Raw genomic sequence first — 26,781 nt, 5'->3', positions numbered from 1 at the left:
TTGCACCAAATATTATCAGTTACACTATTATTCGATAGTCCCCAGGGTGGGGCCAGCAGCCAGTGTGCTCCCAGCCTCACGTCCGGGGTGCCCACTGCCACCTCATGCCACTGCCTCTGCATCAGTTGGGAGGTAGAAGACGGTCTGCAAGGGGAGCCATTCAAAAACTGGCTGCCAGCACAGACCGGCTCCCGTCTGCCACCCCACGCTGCTGCCTCTGATGCAAATGTTGTGCCGGCATCCCTCGGAGCAGCTTCCTGTGTCCCTCCCCATGCTGCTGCTTCTGATAGAGGCAGCAGCCCGGTGTGGGGGGAGTGTGAGGCAGGTGGGCCAGTGCTCATGGGGAGCTGGCTTAAGAGGCAGCAATGCAGGCAGGGGGAAGAGATGCTGCTCCACTGTATCTGGTGCTTGTGGGGAGCCAGCTTAAAAGCCAGCTCCCCATGGGCACTAGCTCCCATCTTCCTGTTGCTGCCTCTGATACAGACCCAGCCACCGCTAACAGGGGCTGTTGCCAGAGCAGCCTCTGCCCACAGCCAGCCCAGGCTGCTGTAAACAAGGACTGCTGAACCCAGTGTGAGCCAGGACTGGGCCCGGCTCTTACTACATTTACAATGCAGTGCCGTAGTGGTCCCAGACCTGGCGCAAGCCAAGACTCATTAGTCCTGGCTTGCACTGAGTGCGTAAGCTACCCCTGCCATGGCTCTGCATTTTAAATGTAGAAAGAGCTGCAGGGGTTCCTGCTCTGTCCCGGCTCGCATCGGTCCAGGACCTATCCCCACTGCGGCTCTGCAGTTTAAATGTAGTAGGAGCCGGGTTGCCTGTGCCCTGAGCTCTTACTATGGGCTCATCTAGACTATGCAAAAGTGTCAAAAGAGGATATGCAAATTCTGCGGGGATTTGCATATCTTCTTCTGATCTCACTTTCGAAAGCAAAGCTTTCGAAGGTGAAAGTAGTCTGCATGTGTTTTTTCCGGCAACCCCCTGCTTCCTTTTTCAAAAAGCTGCATAAAGCTCATTTAAACTGCAGAGCAAGGGTAGCTTCTGGACCAGCATGAGCCAGGGCACAGCACCTTCCTTTATTGACTAATTGTGTAGTCAATAAAAATTGCATTGACTACACGATTAGTCAGTTATCCCCCTCTTAACATCCCTAGCCTCAGAACTGGCTGGCCAGAGAGCATCCAGCTCAGAAGCAGCACCCCGCCAACAGTAGTGCAAAAATAAAGGTGGCAATACCATATCACACCATGCTGTCCTTGCTTCTGTCTGTGCTGCTGTTGGCAGTGGCTCTGCCTTCAGAGCTGGGCTCCCGGCCAGCAGGCACCACTCTCCAGCTGTCCAGGTCTAAAGGCAACTCAGAAAAAAGGATAGCAGTACCGGAGCCTCCCGATAATAGCCTTGCAACCCTCCCACAACTCTTCTTGGGTCAGGACCTCTATAGTTACAACACTATGAAATTGCAGATTTAAATAGTCGAAATCATGATATTTACATTTTTAAAAATCTTATGACCATGAAATTAACCAAAATGGATTGGATTTGGTAGGTCCCCGCATGTGTGTTCTCAACTTGGCAGTGCTAAGATACATAAACTCACACTGGTTCCAGTTGTCTTGTTCAACTTGATTGTTTAACTTTCTAACATGGCAGTTTAAAGCTATAAACTACCATGTGGTTAAATAATTCAGGCACGATTTCAAAAATGACTAGTGATTTAGGTTCTCCTTTTTGGGTGCCAAACTGGAACACTTTAAATGGACTGATTCTTGAGAGAGTGCGGAGAACTACCCTCTGAATAGCAAATCCCTTTAAAGTCTGGAAAGAGGCTTGTCATCCAAAACATGTCACTTCTGAAAATCTTGGGGTTTTTTTTATCTCTTCCCTAAACATCCTCCCCCCCCCTCCTCCATGGGATACTTTTTTGTTTTTTTCAAGCATCTCATTTTAATTAACAAAATATATAACTAGTCATGGTTTTCAAGTCTGTGCCTTTAAAGATGCAAGACTAGCACATGATCTGTTACATTAAACGGACTTTGATAGACTGCTAGGCAACCCTTTAGGGTTGCATCTTATTCTGTCAGTGCAATAAAACTATATTGAGAAACAGGGAAAGAGTGTTAAAACGGGCACTCCAAATTTGGTGCGAAGCATGTTCCTCACTTCATACTAAAGCCATGTTCACGCAACTACTTATGTTGCCAAAACTTATGAAAAAAACCTCCCTGAGTGACACATGTTTTGCAGGCTTACTACTCTCGTGCAAGTGCTATATTGGCAGGAGATGCTCTTCCCACCAACATATTTACCACCACTCATTTAGGTGGTTTTATTACGTTGACAAGAAAGCTCTCTCTCCCTCCTCCCCAGCAAAGCATGGCTACACAGGTGATCTTACAACGGTGCAGCTGTACTGATACTGGTACCACTGTGCGATGGTAAGCTTGTTAATGTAGACATAGCCTTAGCCCGTACATGTATCCCTCCTTATGTTGTGAAAATCAAAATTCATTCCCTGGCTGTTTTGTTTCTTCAAGAATAGATAGGAGGATGAGAATGTTCCACGTGTTTCACTGTGAGTGGGACACCTGCTCAAATACCCACCTTTCCTTTAGTTTGTAATGGCTATAGATGTGATGAGGATTGTATAAAAACACAGAAAGGATAAGATATGAATAAGGCTACAAGTACGTTATGGAGGTTGCACGGGTCTTGGAATCTGTGGCTTCTAGAGACCTCTGTGACATTGGGGCCTGCAGCAGCCCAGCACCATAGGAGCAGGAGAGCTCAGCAGCTCCCAGCTGCCATGAGTGGCAGGGGAAATCCCCGTGAAGTGAGTGGGGAGGGAATGCCCAGAGCACCCCAGCCACCAGTAGCAGCAGGGGACCCTGCAGGTCCTGGTAGCCAGTGGAGATGCCCATTCCCAGTTGCTGTAGGCACCATCCTACACCCCCTCCCCATGTTCAGCCCTGCAGGGCTGTGGGGAATTCCCCTCCTAGTCACTGCACAGAGGTGGACCTGGAGCTCCCTGCCACCGCATTCAGAGGGACAGGATGCTGGGCCCTTGTCCCTCCCCATTTTGTCAGGGATGTTTATAGTAAAAGTCACATGAATTTTTGTTTACTGCCCGTGACCTAGTCATGACAAAATTGTAGTCTTAGGTGTAGGTGTTGGGGCAATAAAACAGACTCTTTAGTCCCTACACATAGTAACTGGGGCTTTATTTTAAACAAAGTCCTCAGAGTGACTTTGCATACAACTTATCACAACCTGGGATGGCTAAACGCAGCCCAGCTGGCTAAGGCATGGTCATGTGATCAGAAAGTATTAGAGGTTGACCCACTTGCCACGACCCTGTTTCTCAGCCTTCCTCTTTCACCCCGTTCTCTCAGCAGCCCCTTTTCTCCCTCAAGCTGGGGGGGGGGGGGCTGACATACTGTTCTTGCTATCTCACTTCACTACCACACTAGGGATGTAACAGTGTAGTTGATTAACTAATAAGCAAAATCTTATAGGTTAATGCTATAGACTTCACGCATTTCCCCCCACCCCTTGCCAGTACATTTTTTAGCAGGCTGGCGAGCAGCCCAGCTCAGTCCCAGCTTGCACTGGGTCTGGGACCCACTCCTGCTGTGGTTCTGCCGTGGTTCTGTGTATTAGGAGGCAGCCGGCCAGGCAGCCTGGCTCAGTTCCAGCTTGGGCCGGGTCCAGGAGCTCAGACCCCTTCCTCCCAGATAGGTGTTACCCGGGGACTATAGAATAATCAAGTAACCAATAAGAATTCATGAGGTTAATCAACTATTCAGTTAACAGATATTTAACATCCCTCTACCAAACCATATTGTGCCTTCAGTTCTCCTGTGATGGGTACAATGGCACCATGTGCACCATCAAAGCTTTTATATGTCCAAGGGTCCTGTCAGCTGCAGACAGGCACTTTAAAGGGACATTTACATGGGTGGTTGGTGAACTGCTGGTTTGGAGTGGCTAGCCCCACCACACCTTCCTAGCCCCACCACTTCTGCCCTAGGCCCTTACATGTCTGCCAGAGCCCACTCACCACTGTAGCAGCTGGCCAAAGCCCCCATGCCTGCCCCACTCCCAGACTAGTGCCCCCCAAGCATTGGGATGCTGGACAGCACAGCCCCAGTGGCACCCCAACCCTGGAGCTTTGGGAGGTCCAGCCCAGCCTCTGTAGTACAAGAGCACTGGGAAGGTGGACAGTGCGGAGCATGATGGCACAGGGGAAGAGCCAGCCACCTTCACAGCAGGAAGGAGGAGGGAGATTGGGACGGAATGTGGGTGGAGCCAAACCTGGATGTTTGGGTAGACTCCACCTTCCCCAGCCTGTGACACCCACTGCCTATGGACACTGATTTGAGATGGGATTTTAAAAAAGTAATAACCTTAAATGGCAACGCAACGAAGCCACCAGCATGTCCTGAAACATGGTGTCACCTTTAAAACACTGTGTATTGGTGGAGGAGATCCTGGCATGGATCAGAATCTGGATCGAGCCTTTGAAAAAGTGGGACAAAAGAGGGAGAGAGGAAATGACTGCCTCATGAAGAGGCCATCAAATGCATCTCTCTGTCAAGCTCCTTTTTCAAGTTGGAGGGCCATCATTTTCCTCTCCTTCAGTTTGTGTGTGTGTGTGCGAGTACACACGTGCACACACAGTAATTTCCATCTGTATAAGGAAGGGTTCAACATTCTGGGCTTCTCTCCCCCCGGCCTCCTTAACCTTCTCTTGTTTTCTCCTTCCAGGGATGTTGGTGCGGGAGGTCCAGATCGAGGTCTCCCGGCAGCAGGTGGAGGAGCTCTTTGGCTTAGAAGATTACTGGTGCCAGTGTGTGGCGTGGAGCTCTGCTGGGACCACGAAGAGCCGAAGGGCCTATGTCCGGATAGCATGTAGGTGGAATACACACTTCTCATTGATCATGGGCTCTGCTCCATCTCTGTCACTTGCTCCTTCTTGTCAGCTTGTCCCCACATTCTTTGTGGAAAATCCTTCTCATCTGCCCTTGTGGCGATTTGGGAGTGGGAAGTTTCTTAACAGGTTTAGGCATTTGACAACCTAAAGTTTTATAATTACTTGAGCTGGCAAAAGCTCCCATCTCCATTCCAAGCATCAGAGGAAGGACAGAAACTTTCCTTCTTTATTTGCTCAATGGTTTTCTCCCAACATAGTGCCATTACTTCTCCTTTTCCACTGGCTGCCACCATAATCAGGCTTACCTGTGACAACCACTGAGATAGATGCTCATCTCACTCCCATTTGATGGAGCTGGTGGGGTTCACTCAATGAGGCAGAGCCAAATTACCCCATCACACGATTCCTGCCACACCTGTTGGACTTAGTTGATTGGTCAATGTAGGCTAGTGGTTACAGTCAAGGATACGAGCCAGGAACTCCTGAGAACTGTTCTCAGCTCTAGCATTTACTCACTGTGTGACTGTGGGTAAGTCATACTTCCTTTGTATGTAGCTCAGTGTTCTCATCTGTAAATGGGGATAAGCTTACCTGTCTCACAAGGGCATTGCGGTATTTAACTAGTTGATGTTTGTGTGGCACTTTCGACATGCTCAGCACTTCCACAATACTTCATTATTTTTAGCAGCCTGACAAGTTAGCACCTTAAACATGGAAGTGATGTGCCTGATTCAGCAACTTTAAATCCCACACCCCCAGTTGTTGTTCTATCTTGTTTCCTTTACCAAGTGAATAGCATGTAAATTCTTAGGGTACAAGCACTCTACAACTGGGCTCTTCTGCCACCCAAAGGATGCTAAAGGTGATTCTCTTGACAAGGCGAGAGCTGGGGGAATGGTACGTTGCAGTGTGGAAATTTCAGATCTGCCAATAGGGAAACTGTTCTGTGATTAAAGATGCTTCACTATAGAAGCATCATGCTGAATATTGAAAGTCCATATGGAACCTACTTTAAGAATTTGTTACATTTACACTCTGTACAGCTTGCACGAGGGAGCCCCTTCCCTGTATGACCCAGCTACACAGCTGAGCAAGGCAATATGCACTTCCCCTTCTGCAAAGCTCCTAGGTACATTTTAGACCATATGTACAATATAGAACTATAATGCAGAGCAGTAATACTTGCCGTCATAGGGCTATACTGTAGACTAGGCCAACTCTTTTTCCAGAAGACTCGGGAATACTGAAAATGGCTATCTAGGGTGGAAGCTCTTATGTTGCTTTATTTGTAGCAGTTGCTTCTTTCCAGCTAAAGCCACTGACGTGTTCTCTGCCTTCAAGGCAGTTTTGACACAGAGTGATGCTTCCTGTGCTCAGTTGACAGTGCAAGGCCACAGCTGGGGGAAGAAACTGTCTCTTGTCTTTCTCTTTTTCTTCATCTTGCCTTTTTTGAGGCCACATGAAAAGCCCTCTCTTGTCTCCTTTCCAAAATGGACCCCAGCTCAGTGACATTTGCTAATGGACCTCTGCGTTTCACAGAGTAGTTCTGTGGCAGTCAGCCTGCGCTTTTCACACGCTACATAAAAGTGTGTGTGGGGGGGAAGGAATAGCACAAAAAAAGTTGGCACCCAGTCACATTTAGCTCAAGTTGGAGTGATGCTTGTTGGAAGCAATTTCTGTGGATTGCAGCGCCATCTAGTGAGGAAGGGAAGGACTGGTGTCTGTTGCTCCTTTTTCACCACTGAGTTTGCCTTCACATGCTGCTATATTGGGCTGCCTGGTTCCCTTTCATTGAACATCCCATGTGATCATGAGCAAGAACATTTGTGTTACATATATATAAAGCCCAGTTCTGCCTCCTACTCACAATGAGTGGTTCCTTACTATGCAAGAGGTGTCATTGACTTCAGTGGAATTATTCCTGAAGTAAGGTGTTGCTTAGTGTAAGGATGGCAGAATTGGGCCCATGTTACTGACAGTATATATGTATGAGCAGTGTGATATATGATCACTTTTATAGTATGATATACTACATGGTTACATATGCTGTTAACCCATACAATAGTTCTGTATAATTCATTTAAAATGAAATAAACGCAGTTTACATGTGATGAATGAAAAAGACAAAGATCAGATTTGCAAAAGTGCCCAGCTTCTGGGACTTACAAGGAGATGGACCCTTTTGAAAATCTGACCTTTTCTTTAAGGGGCCTAAATGGAAGCAGAACACTACTGAAAATATTGTCTCTTGTTTAGCCTCAGTTGGAGCTTTCTGGGGTTGAGAATCTGGTCTGGAGATTTCCTTGAAATGCACAGTGCTAACTAATTGTCACCCAGAGTTCCAGTTCATAGTAGTACATCTGCCCCTGGATCAAACTGCTCCAGCATGTACTGCCAGATCTCGGTCCCTCCTTTTCACTAGTGTAACAAAGCAGCAAGACCATGTATCTGTGGTCCCCTTTCAGAAACATAGGTGTCATCATTTTGGATTGATTTGGATTATAGAAGGTGAAGTTTCTAGACAGGCACATGTCACTCCAGCAAAAGTGGACCAGAATACATCTCTTCTCCTCCACCCCGTACCCTCTGGGCTACCTCCTCTGAACAGTTCATTTAAGGGGAGGGAAATAAATTGCATTCCAGGAGTGGGCGAACACTCAAAACCATGTTTTATCCATGGGCAAGCAAATGTCAGCCCTAGTTCTGAGACATCCTTTGGAAGATTTAGCCTTTTTCTGCTGGAATATGATTCCCTCCAAAAGATAAGTAAGTGCCTGGGAAACAGCAGTTTTTACAGTTCCAAGCATAAGGTAGGGTACAAAGAGTCCACCTGGATGGGTGGGGCAGGTACTAGTGACACCCAGAAAGAAGGGTGGAGGTGACAGACAGGAAATCCCTGGAATTCTCAGTGGCTAGTCAGTAGGCTGATATAGTGAACTCCTGGTAGATTTTATCTCCTCGCAGGCTCCTCTGTCCATAGCTGGTACCCCCAAGGTACTGTGGGTTGCTCCATTCCGGGCTGATAACACTTGGGGCTCATTTTTCTTTCCCAGACCTGAGAAAGAACTTTGACCAGGAGCCTCTGGGGAAGGAGGTTCCACTGGAACAAGAGGTGTTACTGCAGTGCCGCCCCCCGGAGGGGGTGCCCCCAGCAGAGGTAAGTTATTCTCTTGCTTTCTCGTGCATGTCTCCCAACAGCAGAGCTGGCTTGAGGGGCCACGTTAGATGGAAGGTGTCAGCCTATGTTGGGGGCATATTTTATTCCTACAAGAAAAACTACTTACCCGAGAGCTCATACATTTCTGTTCCTCCTCCACCGTCCAGCATCTTTGCCCAAACAGACCAGATTTTCCATCCACACCAATCCTGGCAGACGACCCTTCACAGTACAAAAAAGCCCTCTTCATAGCGAGGGATTACTGCAGGGAAGGCTGCACCATCTCCATCCACCAGGGGCCTGCAGTGGCATCCCCAGAATGGGCAGCACTGACAGTGGATAGAGCATTGTCCTATCAGCAGAGGGATATGCTGTTTTAGTGCAGCCTATGGTGGTCTGGCTCTTGGGCATTCCTCCGCAGCTGTCCTCCCTGGGCAGAAAACCCTAGGGAACGCAGCCTGCCCTCGGTTGGCTGTATCTGCCCCGGGATGTAATAAACTCGACTTCCCTGCCCGAGCAGAAGTGACACCTTTTCCAAGCCCAGCTCCCCATGCCCTCTCTCTCCCCCAGGCTGATGCATGAAAACACTCGTGCAGTCCAGTGGGAAAGAGCATGTTAGGCACTTTTCCTCTCTCACCTGCAGTCTCTATTTATGACTGTCCTGGTGGGTGTTAGTCTGGAGAGACTCCACCCTCTTAGATTTGTGGGAGCTGCTTTTTTGTTTCTAAGAGCACCTCTAGTTGCCGGATGTATGTTTCTATCTGCTGGAGGCAGATGCTGGAATAGCATTTACAAGGCTCCTGGCATCTCTTGAATTTTGCCAGTTTTAGCAGGCACACAGCTTTCAGTTATGGATTTTACTGCCCTGTCCCTTTTCCAGCTGTGGTTTTTGTTTATCTTTAATCATAGGACATAGAAATTACTGGTATTTAGCCCCTCCCACCTGCCTTCCCTACCTTCATCTGGACACAGCTGTGGCTTCAATGAAGCCTGATCCCAAAAGTGAACAGTTGCTAGCCAGCCCCCTACGTTCTCCATCATGATCCCCTCATAAAATAGCACAAGCTAATACCAAGTCATCTTTGGGGACGCAGCTCCTCCATATGTTGTTCATTCAGCCCCTAGAACTCGTATCTTCCCCAATGTCTCTTGCACCACCTTTCCCGCTCCAGATGGGATTCCCAGCAGCTCAGTGTGCTAGTGAAGTTGCACTTCGGAGCAAGGAAGAGAACATATGTGGTAGATAGGGCACATCTTTGCAGGTGGATTGGGCCCATGATAGATGGCCTCATGTAGGCCATCAGCATCCATTATTCAGCAAAACTGTTTATTTTGGGCAGTAGATCTGTTATTCTGACATCTAATAACATACTTAACCTCAACACCTGTTCAGCTTACGCCTCTCTCCTATACATGCTCATCTGCCATTAACCCTTTGCAGGACTGATCTGGAAGAAAAGGAAGTACAGAATGGCTGTTTAAATGCTTTGAGTAAAAAATGAGTTAGTGGGGCCTGGAAAGAGGAAGTTCATGGTAACTCGTATCAAGGCAGGGCCTTTGCCTAGTCCAGTCACCTTTCCAAACTTGTTCCAGTAACTCCATGCAGTGCCATTAACACCAGCGTGAGTGCTCTCTGTGTGTGATAAGCCTATGGCCTGTCATCTCTCATAGAAAAAGCAAGTAGGTGGACAACCAGGTTGGTGCTAGTCCAGCCAGTAGTGGGAGTTTGAATATTTGGGACTGGGGTGGGATTCTGTCCCTGTTCTCAAGTGGTAAACAGAGTTCTCCTGCCTCATGCTGCCAGCATCTCTCCAGGCAACACGAGCCTTATATTCGTGTGTAAATGTGACACTGTAAAGGGGTACGCTCGCTGCCAAAGCGCCACCAGCCGTTGGTCCTGGGAATTAGCTCGGACGGCTGGTCACGGGGTCCTTTTCGGGACACTGCCCTCCAGCAGTGCCCACTACAGTCTCTGAGTTCCCCCCTTCTGCGGGTTGGTTGTAGGCTTGTAGGCCTCCCGGAGGGGTTCCTCTGCCTCCGGGTCAGTGGGCGGTATGCCTGTCCCACTGCGCAGCCCCTGTCAATTGTCCCCCAAGTCTCTAGTCCCACTGTCAGGCCTTGGCCGCCTGGACAGGTAGAAGGGGTCAATAGTTCATGTGCCCGGCCTTGCTTCAGGTCCGAGCCATAGGGGAAGAAGTTCAATAGAGACTCAAGTCTCTCAGCTCACAGTGCCGGGCAGGGCAGGGCAGCAGTCCTAGTCCTGCCCCTTCAGGAGGCCCCGGCCTGGGCCCAGACCAGGCGGTAACCACCCACACTACATAAGCCCTGGCTCTGGGGCCAGGCGGGGCACCAACCACACAGGTTTGAGGAAGCTCCTGATTCAGGAGCTGGGCAGGTAGCTCACCTGCAGCAGTGGCAAGGGGGAGACCGCCACCCCGTAGGTGGATGGCAGGGGGCGCAGGCCCACCCACGCCACTGTGCCCCGGCCCTGGATGCAGCAGTGCAGCTGCTACTGGCTCAGCAGGGGCTCCAGCCCGCAAAGTGCTGGCCTAGGGCTGCAATCAGCCCGTGCTACCCCCTGGGCCACCCTTGGTCTCCCCCTTCGCGGTTACCCGTGTCTCCAGCAGGTCGGTCAGGGAGTCGAGGGTGGTGTCATCCCAGCAGAGCAGCCTTTGCCGGCCTTATGGAAGGCGGCTGTGAGAGGCCCAGGCCAGGTTTCAGCCTCATCAGCCAGGAGCTCTGGGCAGGCCTCTGTCTCCCTCAGAGGCTGGGCCCCGACTGAGCTCCCAGGCAGAGTTCTTATAGTCCTAGCCACGCCCCTTAGCTTCCTGTCAGGTGAGGGGGCGGGGCTAGGTTGTGGAGGATACTCGGAGGATACTTTCTCCCTTCTGATAGTGGGGGACATCTCCAACCCACTACAGACACCTATAAGGTCCAGGCAATGGAATTTTAAAACTTTATTTTTTTTAAATGTCTCTGTCACACCTGCATGTACTTTAACATACTGAGTAGTGCAGAAATACATACACACATTAGAGAGACAGTGTGCGCCATGGTCTCAATGCACCGAGGAGCTGCATGATGACACGCTGCCTTGGGGTTGTACCTTGCTCACTCCTACCCCTGATTCATCGTTTCCAAGGTCAGGAGGGACCATTGTGATCATCTTGTTTGACCTTCTATATTACACAGGCTATAAAACTTTCTCAAAATAACTCCTAGAGCAGCTCTTTTAGGCAAACAGCCAATTTTGGTGTCCAAATGGTGGATTCTCCATCACTGACCATGACCCTTGGTAAATGGGGCCAATGGTTAATTACCCTCACTCTCAACAATATTCCTGTCTGAATTTGTCTAACTTCAACTTCAGAGTACATATCCCCCTCTCCTTTGAATCCTATTCCTGCTTATCTCTTTCTGTGTGCCCATCAAGATGCCTTCTCCTTTGCTGTTTTCCTTCCCACCCCACTGCAAGGTTCTTCCTGTGTATTTAAAGCAACTGGGCCCTGATTTGGTTTACACCTTGCTTACACTGTTTGTAAGCCAGCATTGTGGTGGAGACCATGTGGCATTTGGATTTCTTTCCTAGTCCTTGCCCACACTCCCATTAGCCACATCCCATGTTAATTATCCATTCAGCCCTGCATGTGCTGATCAGCATTCATTGTGTGCTACAACACCTAGCTCAGGAAAGAGCCAGCATGCTTCCTGCCCCTTTGGCCACGGGTTTGCACACCTTCCCCATCTCTCATCCTGGGCCATGAGCATCATGGCTCCCCCTCATTCACCTAGCCATGGACCATTTCTTTTCCTCGATGGACAGTGGTGGATTTTGGGTGGTGTTCTTAGAGATTTGGCAAGGAGGCTTCTGGAAATGACAATGCATGCTGGATTTTATCTCTGTAACCTTGCTTTCTCCTAGTGAGACCTAATTGCCTCTGGTTCTCTTTCTCTTTTTTCCCCTTCCTTCCTCTGTTTTCTTTCACTAACTTTCCCCATCCTTTCCTCTCTTTTATTCCTCTCTGCCTTTCCTTCCCTCCTTTCTTTCCTTTTTTTCTGCCTAGGTGGAGTGGCTGAGGAACGAAGATGTAATTGATACCACCCAAGACACCAACTTCCTGATTACTATAGATCATAACCTCATAATCAAGCAGGCCAGGCTTTCAGACACCGCCAACTATACCTGTGTGGCCAAGAACATTGTGGCTAAGCGCCGGAGCACTACAGCAACCGTCATCGTCTATGGTACTGATTCTTTGTTCTTAGGAAGCAGGAATTAGCCATTGTGTGTGTCCACAAGCTCAGGGAAAAGTATTGTGACTATCTGTAGCTGCATCCTTAGAAGTACCAGAGTTGCGAGCTACCACACACACAACTTTAGATGTAGAGCAAATCCAGGCAAGTTTTACAGGGAAACCAGATGAAATGCTGGATTTGGCTGAATTTGTTTTGAGCTTGAATCAAAAGGAAAGGATAAAAGTTGAACCAAACCCCACACATCTGTATCTATTTCATTTCTAAAACAAAGTAGTGACCATTTTCTGCTCTGACCCACTAAAAAGCTCTTGGAGTCAAAAACATTTGTGAAGTTACAACTCCTGTAGAGCTGCGGTAAATCAGTGCAGCTCCAGCATGGTGAGAAACCAGGAACACTTAAAAAATGTTCAGCCTTTTTTAATCAGCCAGAGTTGGGAGGCACTCACATAGAAGATGCCTGTTTATGTGGTAGAAGGTGCGTGTTTATTTGTTGGAGAGCGTTGGGAATGGGGTATGTAGGATTAAAGGAACCCAGTAATTGGTTGATGTGGATCAGTCTAGGGAGCTGGAAAAGACTAGGTACCATCCTCAGCTTCTTTAGTGACCACTCCCGTCGAGTCCAGGAAACCGCAGCGTTCACTCCACCAACCACTTTCCCTATTGGCTGTAGTGACTGCCAGGAAAGGAAAGGATGAACGTGACTGGAGTGGTGCTGAGACATGAGTCTGAGTGTCAGTCCAAGGCTCAGGGTTTTTAAGTAGCGTTTTTGGTACTATTTAATTTCTCTGTACACAGTGAACGGTGGCTGGTCCACCTGGTCAGAATGGTCTCAATGCAACAATCGCTGTGGCCGTGGCTGGCAGAAGCGCACCCGGACCTGCACCAACCCAGCACCTCTCAACGGCGGCTCCTTCTGTGAGGGGCAGCCCTTCCAGAAAATCGCTTGTACCACGATGTGCCCAGGTAAGGGCAATTTATTTGAGAACCCGAGGCCGCCAGGAATCATGGCTATGTGCTCGCCTCTTCGGATTGTCCAGTTCAGCAATATCTAGCACTGCCCAGGGACTTGTGGGGATGGCATGTATTCTGGAGGGGGATCTGTAAGAAGTCACGGAGTATGAATCTCAGAGCAGCCTCCTTCCAACTAGTGCAAAGTGACTTTTGTCCTGTTGAAAACTCTCATTATGGGCTGTGAAACTCTAGGTTGTAGATGTGAAAGCAGCCATGCCCCTTACATTCCCCGGGACACTGCTGGACTGGGCTTGCCATGCAATAGACTACCATAAAGACCCCCTGCAGAACCTAGGCTGGTGGAGCCGTCCCTCTTCCCCCAAATGGCCTGACAAAGTCCTTACTTTGCCTGCCCTATCATCTAGAGAACAAACCACTAGTGAGACGGCCTTCCAGTTCTCAGCTGTTTGAGCTGCTAAGCCAATTCAGAGCTACGTTTTGTAATGACTTCACCTCCCAGTTTGGTGATTGTGCAGCAGCTGCCTTATCCTAAGGTTTCTTTTGATTATTATCTGTTGGGATTAGAGAAGCCAAGTGCCTTCTGATTCAAATTTCTCTGCCCTTCCTCCTAGCCTTTAATCAGTTGTCTTCTCTTTGTGTCTGTGTGTGTGGTTGTGTTTTCCTGGAACACAGTAGATGGAGCCTGGACAGAGTGGAGCAAGTGGTCGGCCTGCAGCACGGAGTGCACTCATTGGAGGAGCCGGGAATGCACTGCCCCTTCTCCGAAAAATGGAGGCAAGGACTGCAGCGGAGTATTACTGGACTCCAAAAACTGCACTGATGGGCTGTGCATGCAAAGTGAGTGAGCGAGCCAGTCGGGGACAGCATGGGAGGGAGGGAGAAGGAGGAAAGAGACAGCCAGGGGAAAATGTAGGCTAAAAAGGTTTATAGGAATGTGGAAGACATTGCAAGCTGAAGGGTATGTTCTGCCTTTGTCTTGGCAGCAGGCGCTATACTTGGTCTCCTGCTGTGGGTGGATACAGTATTCAGTTCAAGTTCATCTCAACTGCTCCCAGAGCTCATTCCAGGTGGCCCCAGAAACCCAAACCCACTTCAGAGCTCCTCTTACTGCAAGTGAATAATAGACCAGAGTTGCTCTCTGCCTGTCTGACCGTATCGCCAACTCCATACGCTTTTCACATTGGACAACCACTGGTAAATTCCAGACTGGATATCCGAGCCCAGCTGGAATGGATTCTGATTGCAGTGCTGCACAGCACACAGCCAAGGAGAGGTGGTGACAGCAAAATGGATGTGGGATATTTTCTTAAGCCCCATTACTGGACTCCCTCTTGTTGCCAGTGCTAGCATAGAATTCTGATACAGCCCTTTCTAGCCCAATCAGAGCCTCACTAGACTACTTGCAAACCTGAAGGTTAGACATTGTTAGGGTGGGCAATCCAATCCAGCTCCAAAACATTGATGGCAAGTGGACTGCAAGGGCCATTGGCTGAAGCACCAGCCTTTTACTTGTGGCACCTGGCTTCAAATCTAATGAGTGCACTAGGTTTTAGCTCAGGCCTCCTAACCCTCATGGTGCACATTATCATTCAGCACACTTGGCAGTGTGCTCCCTGCTGTGGAAGGACTTAGGAAGGAGTTGCTAAAAGAAAGTAAAATGTTTGTCATCACCTTGCTACGGCAGGGTGGAGGTGACTGGCTGCACTACAGAGGGTGAATGTGGCCCGCAGCTTCCTGGCCCACGCATGTAAACACAAGGCATCAATTTCCATCACTACAGAGTCCATTAACCTTAAAAAAGTACGAGTGCTCCATGTGTGTTGCCAGAGGAAAGGAAGCTGTGGTAGGAGGGAGGAAGGGAGGGGAACAGAGGGCCAACCACTTGTTTTAAATACGCCCTTTCTGGGATTGCTTTAGTCCTATATTTCCCAGATGGCTCCTCTGTGTGTTTTTCTGCTCTGCGCACCCACACCCCTCCTCTTGAGGTAGCAGTGTTTAGACACGGGTCTCTCTGAGCAGACTCAGTGCTTGCCTGTCACCCCCAGCCCGGGAAGGTTGAATATGCAGCTTGACTTCCCATAAGAGAAACATTTCATTTAAGACCACAGAAAAGGGGACCATTTAGCAGCAGTGGAAGCTTATTTCCCCTCTGATCCCTGTCCTTCACTGGTATGCCACGTCGTGGCTGAGTTCCCGGGTGTTCCCATCCTGACCCTGCCTCTAGCAGAAGTGGCCAGCCACTCCCCATGCTGATCCAGGCCCACGCAGTGGAGGGTGCTGAGCGCCCACAGCTTTCTTCAGAGTGCATTAGTGCTGCACATGCTCAGTGCCATGCTGGATCAGGCTCTCTGCAATATTTGTGTCACAATAGTGGATAAGACCCAACAAACTCATTTCATTCCTGACCTAAATCCCTAGCGAGAATAGGGATTAATCATCGTTCTGTTTTTTTTCTTCATCAGTTGTTATCAGTCTGTGTCCCAGGGCCTGGCATGAAGCCAAAAACCAGAAGTCTTTAAAATGCCTCTGAATTAAACCGTCTCCTCTAGAATTGAGGTGGAGTGGAGGAGGGCTTGGATATTTACCATACCCTATTTGGGATCTAAATAGATCAAATGAGTATTCTGAAATACCAAGCCTGTTCTAGGTCTGTGTGGCAATGAGTCTGACACGCTTCATGAGACAATCTTTTACCTGAATTTGGAATTCCTTGGACTCCCCTCATTCCTTAGTATCACTTCTGACCAGCAGCTACAAACAATCCCAGCTACAAATGGGAGGGGGGGAGGTGCTACAAGAAAAACATGCTTTAGAGAGTATTAAAAAGTGTCCTCCTTAGCCTGCTTACCAGCCAGGAATAGTACCATTGCTGCCACCTGCTTGTTCTACAGCAGTATCTGCCCTGCTGCCCTGCAGCTTGTGTGCTTAGCATAACCCGGAATGCCCCCCGTGCTGTAATCTGCTTTCAAGAATGAGTTAGGAGCACATCATAACCCAGGCCCCCCTGTATGACTGCCTTCATGTCATCTTAAATAAACTCACCATGTCGATCTGTGTTGGCAGTGAGCAAAGGGAAGGGGAAGGGGGGGGGATTGAACCACAGAAGTGGTTTCAAAGAAGCATCTTGCAAGCTAGTGCCCTCTGGGCCTGGGAGAAGCTCATGGTTGGGAAAATTAAGGCATCATGACAGCAGAGGTCGGGTCCAGCTCGCAGGCAGAATCAAGCTACGTGTGGTGCCAACTTGGTGCTGGCTGTTAACACTTAGCAGGCAGAAAGCGCCTCGCAGAGAAAAAGGAAATAGCCGAGTATTGAGGAGCAAGTCTGCAGGGTGTGGAAAGGAGTGGGGAGGGCTATTTTATATCCATGGCTACAAATCATTGAGCCGATGCTCAGGACTTAGACCAAAAGCAAAGGCGTGACCTTAGAAAGTGGCTTCCATCCTTGATCCAACTTAGACAGTCAAAACGTGAAGGGAAAGTATTTGGTAGGTTCCCATGTGAATCTCTGTGATTGTTTGCCAGCCATGTGTCTGAGTAAGAGCCCTTCCTCCTTTTCTGGCCATGGTGCTCTGCAGTTGCTGAAACTACTCTCTTGTCTCATCTTGTGTCTCAAGGCTTCAGTCCAAGCTGGAATTAAATGGGAGGCTGGGCCAGGAGGGAGAGAGCTATTGTTACGTAAGGCAAATAGCTTTGATAATCAGCAAACAAGACAGAGGACAATTTTGAAAAAGCCTAACATGTAAAAGGACAATGATTTTGTTTCAGTCATTGATTTCTAGTCTGGGGTGGGGGTAGGCATAAGCCCAATTATGGCAGAGGAGGGAAGGAGAGAAGCCAAGCAAGGATGGGGGGGGTGGAGGAAGAGGTTTTAAGAACCCATATCCTCCCCATTGCAAATGTCCTGCAAGTTGCTCCCCCCTCCCACGTGCTCCTTTGGTGGTCCCTAATGCAGATTCCATGAGACAAGCTCACGTGTACAGGCTCAGACGGCAGCCTGGCAGCAAAGTGTCTCTCTTCTGTGCGTACTTCTATACACGTGGCACCAGTGCAGCCCTGAGTGATCACGTGGAGGCTCCTCCACCCTGTCAGGAGCATGTAGCCATGTGATGAGTGAGAAGAGTGTGTACGTTGGGGGTAAAAAACCACCCCAAAATCAAGCAGAAGAGTTAGAGTAGAAAGTGAACAAGGAGGGAGGAAGTGGATGAGAGAGAGAGCAGTGAGAGGAGAAGAGGAATGGAGAGAGGAGGAGAGGTGGCATAACTGGGCTGAAGAATGGTAAATGGGGAGATGGACAGAGAATGGCCACTGTCATCTCTCAGTCCATGACATGGGAGTGCCCCCTAAAAGAAGAATCACAGGAAGGGCATCACTGGTTTTAACAGAATGAATGGTTCTCCCTGGGATACTGGACTCATTAAAATAGCTCTGAAATTCAGTGTGGCTTTCTTGGGTCTGGGCTGAGCCTAGGGCACCCCTCATACTCTCCACCACACCTAAAAGAGGCAGAGGCTGGCCTTTGAGAACTTGCCACTGCTTCATCACTGGGGCCTGAAGTGCCTGGGGCTTTTAGTCTGTTGAACCCCCTGGGAGGCAAGTGAATTTCATGAAGTCAGACCAGGGACCAAGTTCTGCTCCCCTACACCCTCAGGTGAGCAGTGGGTTGAAGGGCTTGGGAAGCTGTCTCCCCACTCACCCCACTGAAGGAAAGGATTTAGGGGCAAGGGGTCAATGTGCTGTCAGGCTCCTACAGCCTATTGGAAATGTAGATCAAAATTCATCATTCTGGTTGAGCAGTGTAGGCTCCTTTAGATGGGCAGCAAGTCCTGACTGAGTGATTACATGCCTGCTTTCTTAAAACTACCACCTGAGCAAGGCTTCCGCATGGCTTCACAAGGCTCCTTGTTCTCTCTAAACCATTTGTGGGGTTTTATCTCTCGTGGGATCCTTCTTGGCATGCTGGGGCTGATTGTTGTTTGTTTCCTTCCATTAGCATCATCACCATCAACATTTTCACCCTTTGTTTTTAACTTTGTTTTTCCTAACAGATAAAAGAGTTCTAAGCGAACCCAAAAATCACTGTAAGTCCTCATTTCATGGCCACTTTATTTCATTGTGATACATTGATTTGTTTCTTGGCACCTCTGAGCGCTCCTTGGTATCAGGCTGGAACTACAAAGCAGCTGCATTACACCACAGATGTTAGCAGATGTTAAAGGATCAGTTGCTCCATCAAACTTGAAACACCTAAATTTAACTTGTATTTCACCCGTCCATTTCTCTATGTGCATGGGCTAAGTTTTATGGTTAGTTACAACAGAATACACCCAAATTAACCAAAGTCCATGAAGTTATTCCAAAATGAATGAAAATTGAATTTGTCTGCTTGTCTTTGTGTGTGAATGTATATATATATGAATAGATACATGTACACATATGTATCCATATAAAAAGTGTGATTTTTTTTTTAAAAAATTGTTGTTTTTTTTTGCTTTGGAACAAATGCCTAGATTCACACACACACACACACACACACACCCACTCCCTGCCAATTAAAACCAGTGCCAGTAGTTCGTTTCTAGTCCTGTTGTTGTTAATGCACCTGTGACAACTTAGGAAATAACACTTCTTTCCTGAAGAAGAGCTCTGTGGAGCTCAAAAGCTTTGCCATCCACCAGCAGAAACTGGTCCAATAAAAGATTCTCTCACCTACCTTGTTTGTCTCATATCCTGGGGCCAACATGACAACAACACGGTAGACTTCTTTCCTTGCCATCTTTGTCATTTTCCATTTTACCAATGGGGTTTCTCTTCTGGGATTTCACTAGAATGGAAGCTAATGTGGCTGTTGATTTACTTCCTTCTTGTGCCTCTATATCCCCACTCATATCAACATTGTAAGGTTTGATAGTGTGTGGTTCTTCTCCGTTTTGCCAACTTCAAATATTCAAAAATTGAGTCAGACTCACCAAAAATCATATTGACTTTAAAATTAAGAGATTGTGAAAAAATAATATATTTGGTGATTCTTCTTATTTTCTTTCTGAGTCTTTAGGGTGCATGAGGGTCACATTTTGATGCTTTTTCCACAGACACAAGGGTTAGAAACTTCCCTTTTCTTTAAAAATGAAGGCTGGACCCATCCTTGACTCCAGGAGTTGGGGCTTTAAGGAAACCAAGTATAATGAGACTCCTGATGAAATCACAGGAGTTGACAGCACTACCTTCTAAAGGTGCAGAACATATAACACTGATCAACATTTTTTGTAGCCAGTGAATTTAACACTAGTAAAGATGAGCTCTTTAAAAATTGGATTCTTCCCAGAAATTAGAAGAATACTGGCCTGTGCTATAGCTCTGAAATACTTGTCTTTATCTCTGGGAGACAGGTGCAGATCATTTCAATTGTAGTTAATGTTGGATGTTGTCATATCTCCCTTGACAATCTCTGTGGAATCATCCCCCTTCTACAAAAGGTAGCACTGAAAACACTTTAGGTCTTTCAGGTTTTCTGTGAGTAGAAGCTCCTAGCTATTCCCCTTCTATCAAACTGGAATATTTCTGTAATCTTGCTGCAGAAGGAATACCCCAGAGGACAACCTACCCACGCCCACACAAATATACCCCAGGAATAGAAACAACCCTAACAAACTGGCCTTGGTTCTGATCCATACCAGACTCTGTACAGGTTAGAAACCATGAAACTAAGCAAAACAATCAAAGAGCACCTGGAAACAGGAAAGGAAAAGAGAGAAGAGGGGTAAGACAGAGAGCATGAGTGTTCAGGCCAATCTGTTTAATGTATCTGGAGTAATTTTCCTTGAGGCAATGTTCAAAACAGACGTGGGTGTATGTCTCAGAGACCGCAGCATCTGATTCTCTAATATGGCCTTATTTAAAGCACTCGACACGAGTCAAGGGTGGATGCAGATTCTGTCTTTGACACTAAAATATGCTGGAGACAAGACACTGATGCTGCAGGATCCTTGTAGAGTTGGAATTCCTTCCCTTGGCAAAGGAATGTAATCTGAGCTCATTTGAAATCAAGGGACTAAATCCCTTGGGTAAAACAAGGGTTAATTTGTTACTGAAGCATGAAAGGAAGGGAGTCAGTGACAGGAACAGAGATTCATGGGCCTGGTTCAAGCTTCCTCAAGTCTAACAATCTACATTCCCAGGCTAGAATGACATAGATTGGCTTAGGTGTCCATGCAGGCCACAGCAGCTGATCAAATCACCAGAGCAGCCATTCCGTAACAGCTGGTATTTTCCTTCTCTGAGGAAGGAAACACATCTACGAGTTTGAGGTGGGAGCAGATGGAAGAATGCCCAGTGGTTGTATGGCATCTCTCCATGTGCTATCCTATTAGCTCATTTTTATCTCTTCCATGTGCATGCATATCATCTTTCAAGGCAGATTTCTTCCTTTTCCCTGGACCAGGGGAGCCCAAAGATCAAGAGTCATACTGGGTGTGGGTGGGTGTGTCTGTGTCTATATATACACACAAACAGTGACTTCTGATTTGGGGCATACAGATAGATATATCCATTGTGTAGTTCTCATTATTGGACTACACTTTGAGCCCATCTGTTACCTTGTTGGGCCACCCTAGCCTTCCCCACCTAGCATTTCCTAAAAGCTTAATCCTAGAATTAGTAGTATCTTCTGCATAAAGACAGTGGGTTGATTAAGCAGGGATCCGGCTGTGGGTGGTCCAGGTCTGACAGCAGATTGTGCAAAGCCCCCTTTTCCTCAGGTTTCCTTTTCTCATTTATCTCTCCTAGTGTTGGAAAGCACAGGGGATGTGGCCCTGTATGCTGGCCTAGTTGTGGCCATCTTTGTTCTCATCGTCATCCTAATGGCTGTTGGAGTGGTTGTGTACCGACGCAGCTGCCGGGATTTCGATACTGACATCACCGACTCCTCAGCTGCTCTGACTGGAGGTTTTCATCCAGTCAACTTCAAGACCTCCAGGCACGGTAAGAAGAAAGCAACTGGCCTGCCCCTTCATAGCATGTCCACCTTTGATCTGCCAGAGAAAGGAGGCTGAGGGAAGAAGGTGGAAACAAATAAAAGGGGTCAGGTTTAGGGGAAGAATAGGCCATTTTGGACATCGAGCGTGAGAGGAGTCATTTATGACTTGGAGAGAAGAGTTGAAGTTCTCGTGTCACATTGCCTTTCTGTGTGAGAGCCAGGAAGGCCCACAACATTTTGGCACCTGAGGTGGCGGGGAGCTCAAATGATGCCCCCATGTCCCCTCGCTAGGGCCAAAACTTAGAATGGTCTCAATTCTGCCTTCTTGCTGTTCTACTCCTCTCATGGCACTCCACCGTCTCTGTGCATCTAGAGCAGAGAGAATACATATGCACCAGCAGCAGACACAATTTTCTACACTCTGGATCCTAGTGGTGCCCCCCCACAGTCTGGCATCTGAGGCGGCCACCTCAGTTCGCCTCATGGTAAGGCCAGCCCTGCCACAGTCAGTGCTCCCCGTGCAAAAGAACCATGCTTAGAATGTTTATATTATTTATTACTTGTATTCCTGTTGTGCCTAGAAGCCACAATCAAGATTCACCCATAGTATGAAAACGAGCTAATTATCTTGCTTGATTTGTTTCCTTATTTTTAAAATGAGTTTAAAAATAAAATGACACTTTGCATCCAGAGTAGGTTGTTTTATGTGTGTTCTTTATCAAACAAGAGAGCAAATGAGTGTTACAGGTTCAGTTGCCCACTTTACCAAAGCCACCACAGCTGAAATGAATTGGCAGCTTTATTGGAAATCTCTACAGAGACTTCTAGAGACCACATTACCCAACGGGGCACAGCAGAAGCTTGTATTTCCACTTCCTGCACTGTACCAGTTGTGTGGAAAAGAGGGCTTCAGTTTTCATGCCTATCAATCTGGCACTGTTCACCGGCATTAAATTGCCCCCCAAACTTGTTTAGAATAAAAAAAATAATAATTTCTATTTGCAATAGGCAACAGGTCCTGTTGGCTCCGAGCTGTCAGAAGCACCCTTCCATTCACCTCTTTATCCATCAACACAACGGTGCCCATGGGGAAGGGATTTCTGTCTGTCCTGTACACCGATCTGATAGATCAGATTCCATTTAATTCCTGCCCACTAACTCTCAAAGGATACAGAGGAGAAGTCCATGGTCTCATAGGTTAAGAAATGAAGTAACAGGCAAGCTCATAGGTAGAGTTGGTTGGAAAAATTACAACAAAACAGTTTTTCATTGGGATTTGCTGATTTTCCAAAATCTGAACCATTTCCATGGAACAATTCATTTCAATTCAGTTCCTCCAGAAACCAGGAAGTTTATGAAAACTGCTTGATTTCTTGCTGGCTTGCCAGCCCTACCTGCTGCTTCAGGGAAGCCAGCCAGGTGCCCCAGTCAGTGACCCTAGGGCTTCCAAAGTCTGTGGTTCTTGGGCAGCCCCACCAGTTCTGTCTCTTTGTGCGGACTCCACTGCTTGGCCTTCTATGGAGAACTTTGAAACATCGGGGTTTAATTCTGAATAAAAAAAAATCTAAGTATCACAATCCTCTGCAAAATGGAATTGCCCAGCTTTGCTCATAGGTTGTTTTATTTTTAAACTTACCGGTAGTTTAAAAAATAAGGAAACAAATCAAGCGAGATACTGAGCTCATGTTTGTACAGTACCTAGCACAGTAGGGCCTCGATCTTGATTGGGGCCTCTAGGCATAACAGGAATATAAATAATAAGCAAAAGTAACAGGAAGTATAGAGAACACAAAGCATTTCAGCAGTTCAGCATGGAATGAAATACTGTCCTGGTCATCTGAAGAAGTGGGCTGTGCCCACGAAAGCTCATGATACCATCTACATGTTTCGTTAGTCTATAAAGTGCTGCCAGACCATTTGTTGTTTTTTAAGTTTGTCCCCTTTGTGTGAGTTACAGGAGAGGTGAACTGCTTTGAGATTCTTGATAAACTTTCTGTGTTCACACGATGATGCAGTTTCTCCTTCATTCTTAAGGGAATCTTGGTCCTGATTCTCAGTCCAGGCAGTTTCCTTTCAAGTAATTGACAAAAGGGAGAGAGTTCAAAGTCCAGGCTCCAGCCTCTTGCTTTAATAACCTGTTTCTCCTAGGGAGAGTAACATACCCTTAGCCTATTGATTCACTGAGGACAGGTTTCCATATAGGACTCCTTTGATTTGAGCTAGTTTACATTGACATGTTACTGAAGTTTTTGCCTTTTTCATCTTTATCTTGCAGACAATCCGCAGTTGTTGCACCCTTCCATGCAACCTGACCTAACAGCCAATGCTGGTGTATATCGCGGCCCGATGTATGCCCTGCAGGACTCCTCTGACAAGATCCCTATGACCAACTCTCCCCTGCTTGACCCACTTCCAAACCTAAAGATCAAAGTGTACAACTCCTCCACAGCATCCTCCTCCCCCAGGCTGAATGATGGGGCAGACCTGCTTGGGGCAGTGCCCACAGGCACCTACCCAGGGGACAGTCCAAGGGACAATCACTTTATGAATTTAAGGAACAAGGCTGCGGGCTCTCAGCATCTCCTCACCCTGCCCCGGGAGCATGGGAACAGTGCCACTGGTACATTTGGCTGCTTGGGAGGAAGGCTCACTATCCCAGATACAGGTAAGCACCAATGTAGGAGGTGCACCTGCGGTTGCTACTGTCCCAGTTGCTCTCAGTAACTTACAGGTGAGTGGTGAGGCCTTGTGATGGTGGTCTTTGGTTTTGCAAACAGTCTGGTGCTGATTTGGAATAAATGATGCACATGCATATCCCTTGCTACACTGAAAACCCCATTAGGCTGCCGGCCTCAGTATCTCCATAAGAAACAGCTGATGGGAATCAGTCACTATCTTGTGGTGACCGTCGTGTATTTTCGTTACTCCATTTGTAACGTGTTGGAGAGCAATGGAGAAAGTCAGCTCCCTGCTGCACTTCTTGTGCTAAGGGTTTCCCCATCTCTGAATGCTGCCTGGCTACACAGTTGGACCCATTTCCATCTTGGCAGGCTAGGAAGTCTCTTAGGTCCTTCCATAAATTCAGTAGTGGCTGCTTTCACATCACATTGGTGAAAGCGACTGTGCCAGTAGTTGAAATAAAGCCAACATGTGACCATTTCACTGCACTTGCCAGATCACAGGCCTTACCCAGCTGCCAGTCTCTACAAAGGTACCCACTTGTGATACAGGCACTTCAACACGGTGATACGTGATCTGGAGCAGCAGTCCCACATCCTGGGAAGCTTTGGGTGAGAAGAGCAGGAAGCCTCATGCCACTGTCTGCACCCAAGTGAGGCCTCCAATTCAGTTTGTACTATGTGCCCAGCATTTGAAATTAACCCATGAGGAAACTGGAAGCTCTCCGGGAGAGGGGGTTCCTTCATCATTTCCTCACCATGAAGAATCCCAAACCCCCCTTTTTATTCTTTTCCCTAGGAGTGAGTTTGCTGGTTCCTCATGGAGCAATCCCACAGGGGAAGTTCTACGAAATGTACCTACTCATCAACAAGGCTGAAAACACTCTGTAAGTAGAATGTACTGTACAGTGGTCCCCAGTCTGTCATCGCCATAACTATCCCCAGAAAGAAATAGCATATCTTAATTCCTTCTGCACTGCCCTGCATCTCATTTCTTGCTGCTCTCTCCCTTGCTTCTGACTTGGACCACGCCTCATGCCCATCCACACATCGGTCTCTTTTATATTCTTCTCTTCATGGCTTCTTCGGCTATGCCTTTTATACCTGGAACGCCCATCCTTCCTTTCTCAGACACTCATCTTGTTTCCTTCATTCAAATCTGTCCTCAAAGCATTTCTTCCACTAAGCTTCTCAATTCTAGCTGCCAAACAAAGACACATTTATTTTACACATCATTAACGATAAAAAACACTGTGCTTCCTTGTGGTAAATTTTATCTGGTACATTCTGTGTTGGAATCGGATTGCTTTGTATGTGTAATTGTGAGCACTTTGAGTCAGTTATTGTATCTTCCCCTGTGCTTTATACATCACTGATCATGTTCTCTGGTGCTCAGTAAATAATGTCTGGGAGGGTTTTACTCCTGCACCCAAAGATGGCAGTGACTATTGCTGGCAACACAGCAAAGAGGAGAGAAAGAAGTGCATTGTGCTCTGCAGTTTGCTAATGTGGTACAGAGTGAGATTTTTTTGCCGCTTGTATTTGTTTTGTGGCTCGTTATCAGGGGATTTCTGTGCAGCACCTGGGACTCTCATGAAGGTAGTGATGATTCCAGAAGCAGTGGCTACACAGTGAACTTGGACTCTACTGTCCACTATTCAGTATGGCTATGTCTAGACTACATCCCTTTTTCGTAAAAGGGATGTAAATTAGACGTATCGCAATTGCTAATGAAGCGGGGATTTAAATCTCCCCCGCTTCATTAGCATAAAAATGGCTGCCACTTTTTTTCGGCATGGAGCTTTGCCGGAAAAAAGCGCCAGTCTAGATGCTGATCTTGCGGAACATAAAGCGTTTTCCGAAAGATCCCTTACCCCTCTATGAAATAAGGGATCCCTCTATGAAATAAGGGATAAGCGATCTTGCGGAAAAGGCTTTATTTTCTGCAAGATCAGCATCTAGACTGGCGCTTTTTTCCGGCAAAGCTCCCTGCCGAAAAAATGCGGCAGACATTTTTATGCTAATGAAACGGGGGAGATTTAAATCCCCACTTCATTAGCAATTGCGATACGTCTAATTTACATCCCTTTTACGGAAAAGGGATGTAGTCTAGACGTAGCCTATGTGTCCTCTGCCAGACAGCTCCCTGGCTAGCTCGTCTGCAGTATTTCCACAGGCCAGCAGAACTCCTAGTAATAAACACAGTAGTTTGTTTGCCAAAAAGTGATCATTGCTATCTGCATAGGAGCCCCAAGGCCTTTAACCATGGCAGAGCTGATTCTCCACTCCATGACTGTTACAACTCCACTGATTTCACGGGGTGGGAATCAGGCCCATTAAGTTTAGAGGATGGTAGGCAGCCCCTTCCTCAATTGTGAGCAACAATGTCAGCACTATGCAGGCTTCCTTCTTTCTTTGCATGCATGACTTGGCTGGCCTAGGCTAATTATTTTCCATATGTGTTTATTCATCCCCTCCAGCTTACCTTCAGAAGGCACACAGACAGTATTGAGTCCCATGGTGACCTGCGGACCCACTGGGTTGCTCTTGTGCCGCCCGGTCATTCTTACCATCCCCCACTGTGCGGACATCAGCTCCTCAGATTGGATTTTCCAGCTGAAAACACAATCTCACCAAGGAAACTGGGAGGTAATATGCCCTTTAATAATACAATGGGAACGAAATGTCATCACATTGCTCCGCCTCAGTCAGCAGGAGATGCTGGAGGGTATATGCGGGAATACTGCAGAGCCGGACACAGCAGTTCCATTAAGAGCTTCTTGAGGAATCTTCACTATTTGGGGTGGGGTGAG

The 26,781-nt window shown here is 47.5% G+C and overlaps 1 protein-coding gene across 3 annotated transcripts in view; it reads left to right on the top strand.

The window, feature by feature from the left end:
- Nucleotides 1-26,781, top strand: part of UNC5B (unc-5 netrin receptor B) — a 167,318-nt gene that overhangs the window by 123,981 nt on the left and 16,556 nt on the right. Inside the window, exons 3-12 of one of the 3 annotated variants that reach the window (XM_006121488.5) lie at nt 4,768-4,911; nt 7,987-8,090; nt 12,155-12,335; nt 13,143-13,310; nt 13,995-14,156; nt 18,364-18,396; nt 21,101-21,295; nt 23,566-23,955; nt 24,768-24,855; nt 26,449-26,617. In XM_006121488.5, coding sequence (XP_006121550.1) covers nt 4,768-4,911; nt 7,987-8,090; nt 12,155-12,335; nt 13,143-13,310; nt 13,995-14,156; nt 18,364-18,396; nt 21,101-21,295; nt 23,566-23,955; nt 24,768-24,855; nt 26,449-26,617 — 1,634 coding nt within the window. Of the gene's footprint in view, nt 1-4,767; nt 4,912-7,986; nt 8,091-12,154; nt 12,336-13,142; nt 13,311-13,991; nt 14,157-18,363; nt 18,397-21,100; nt 21,296-23,565; nt 23,956-24,767; nt 24,856-26,448; nt 26,618-26,781 lie in introns of all 3 variants that reach the window. The other 2 variants (XM_006121487.5, XM_006121490.5) reach the window with 2 other exon arrangements.

Source organism: Pelodiscus sinensis, chromosome 8 (genome assembly GCF_052426305.1).
Source record: "Pelodiscus sinensis isolate ZL-2025 chromosome 8, ASM5242630v1, whole genome shotgun sequence".
Classification (NCBI taxonomy): domain Eukaryota; kingdom Metazoa; phylum Chordata; order Testudines; family Trionychidae; genus Pelodiscus; species Pelodiscus sinensis.
Note: the sequence above shows the minus strand (reverse complement) of the source record. Positions and strands in the feature narration are given on the sequence as shown.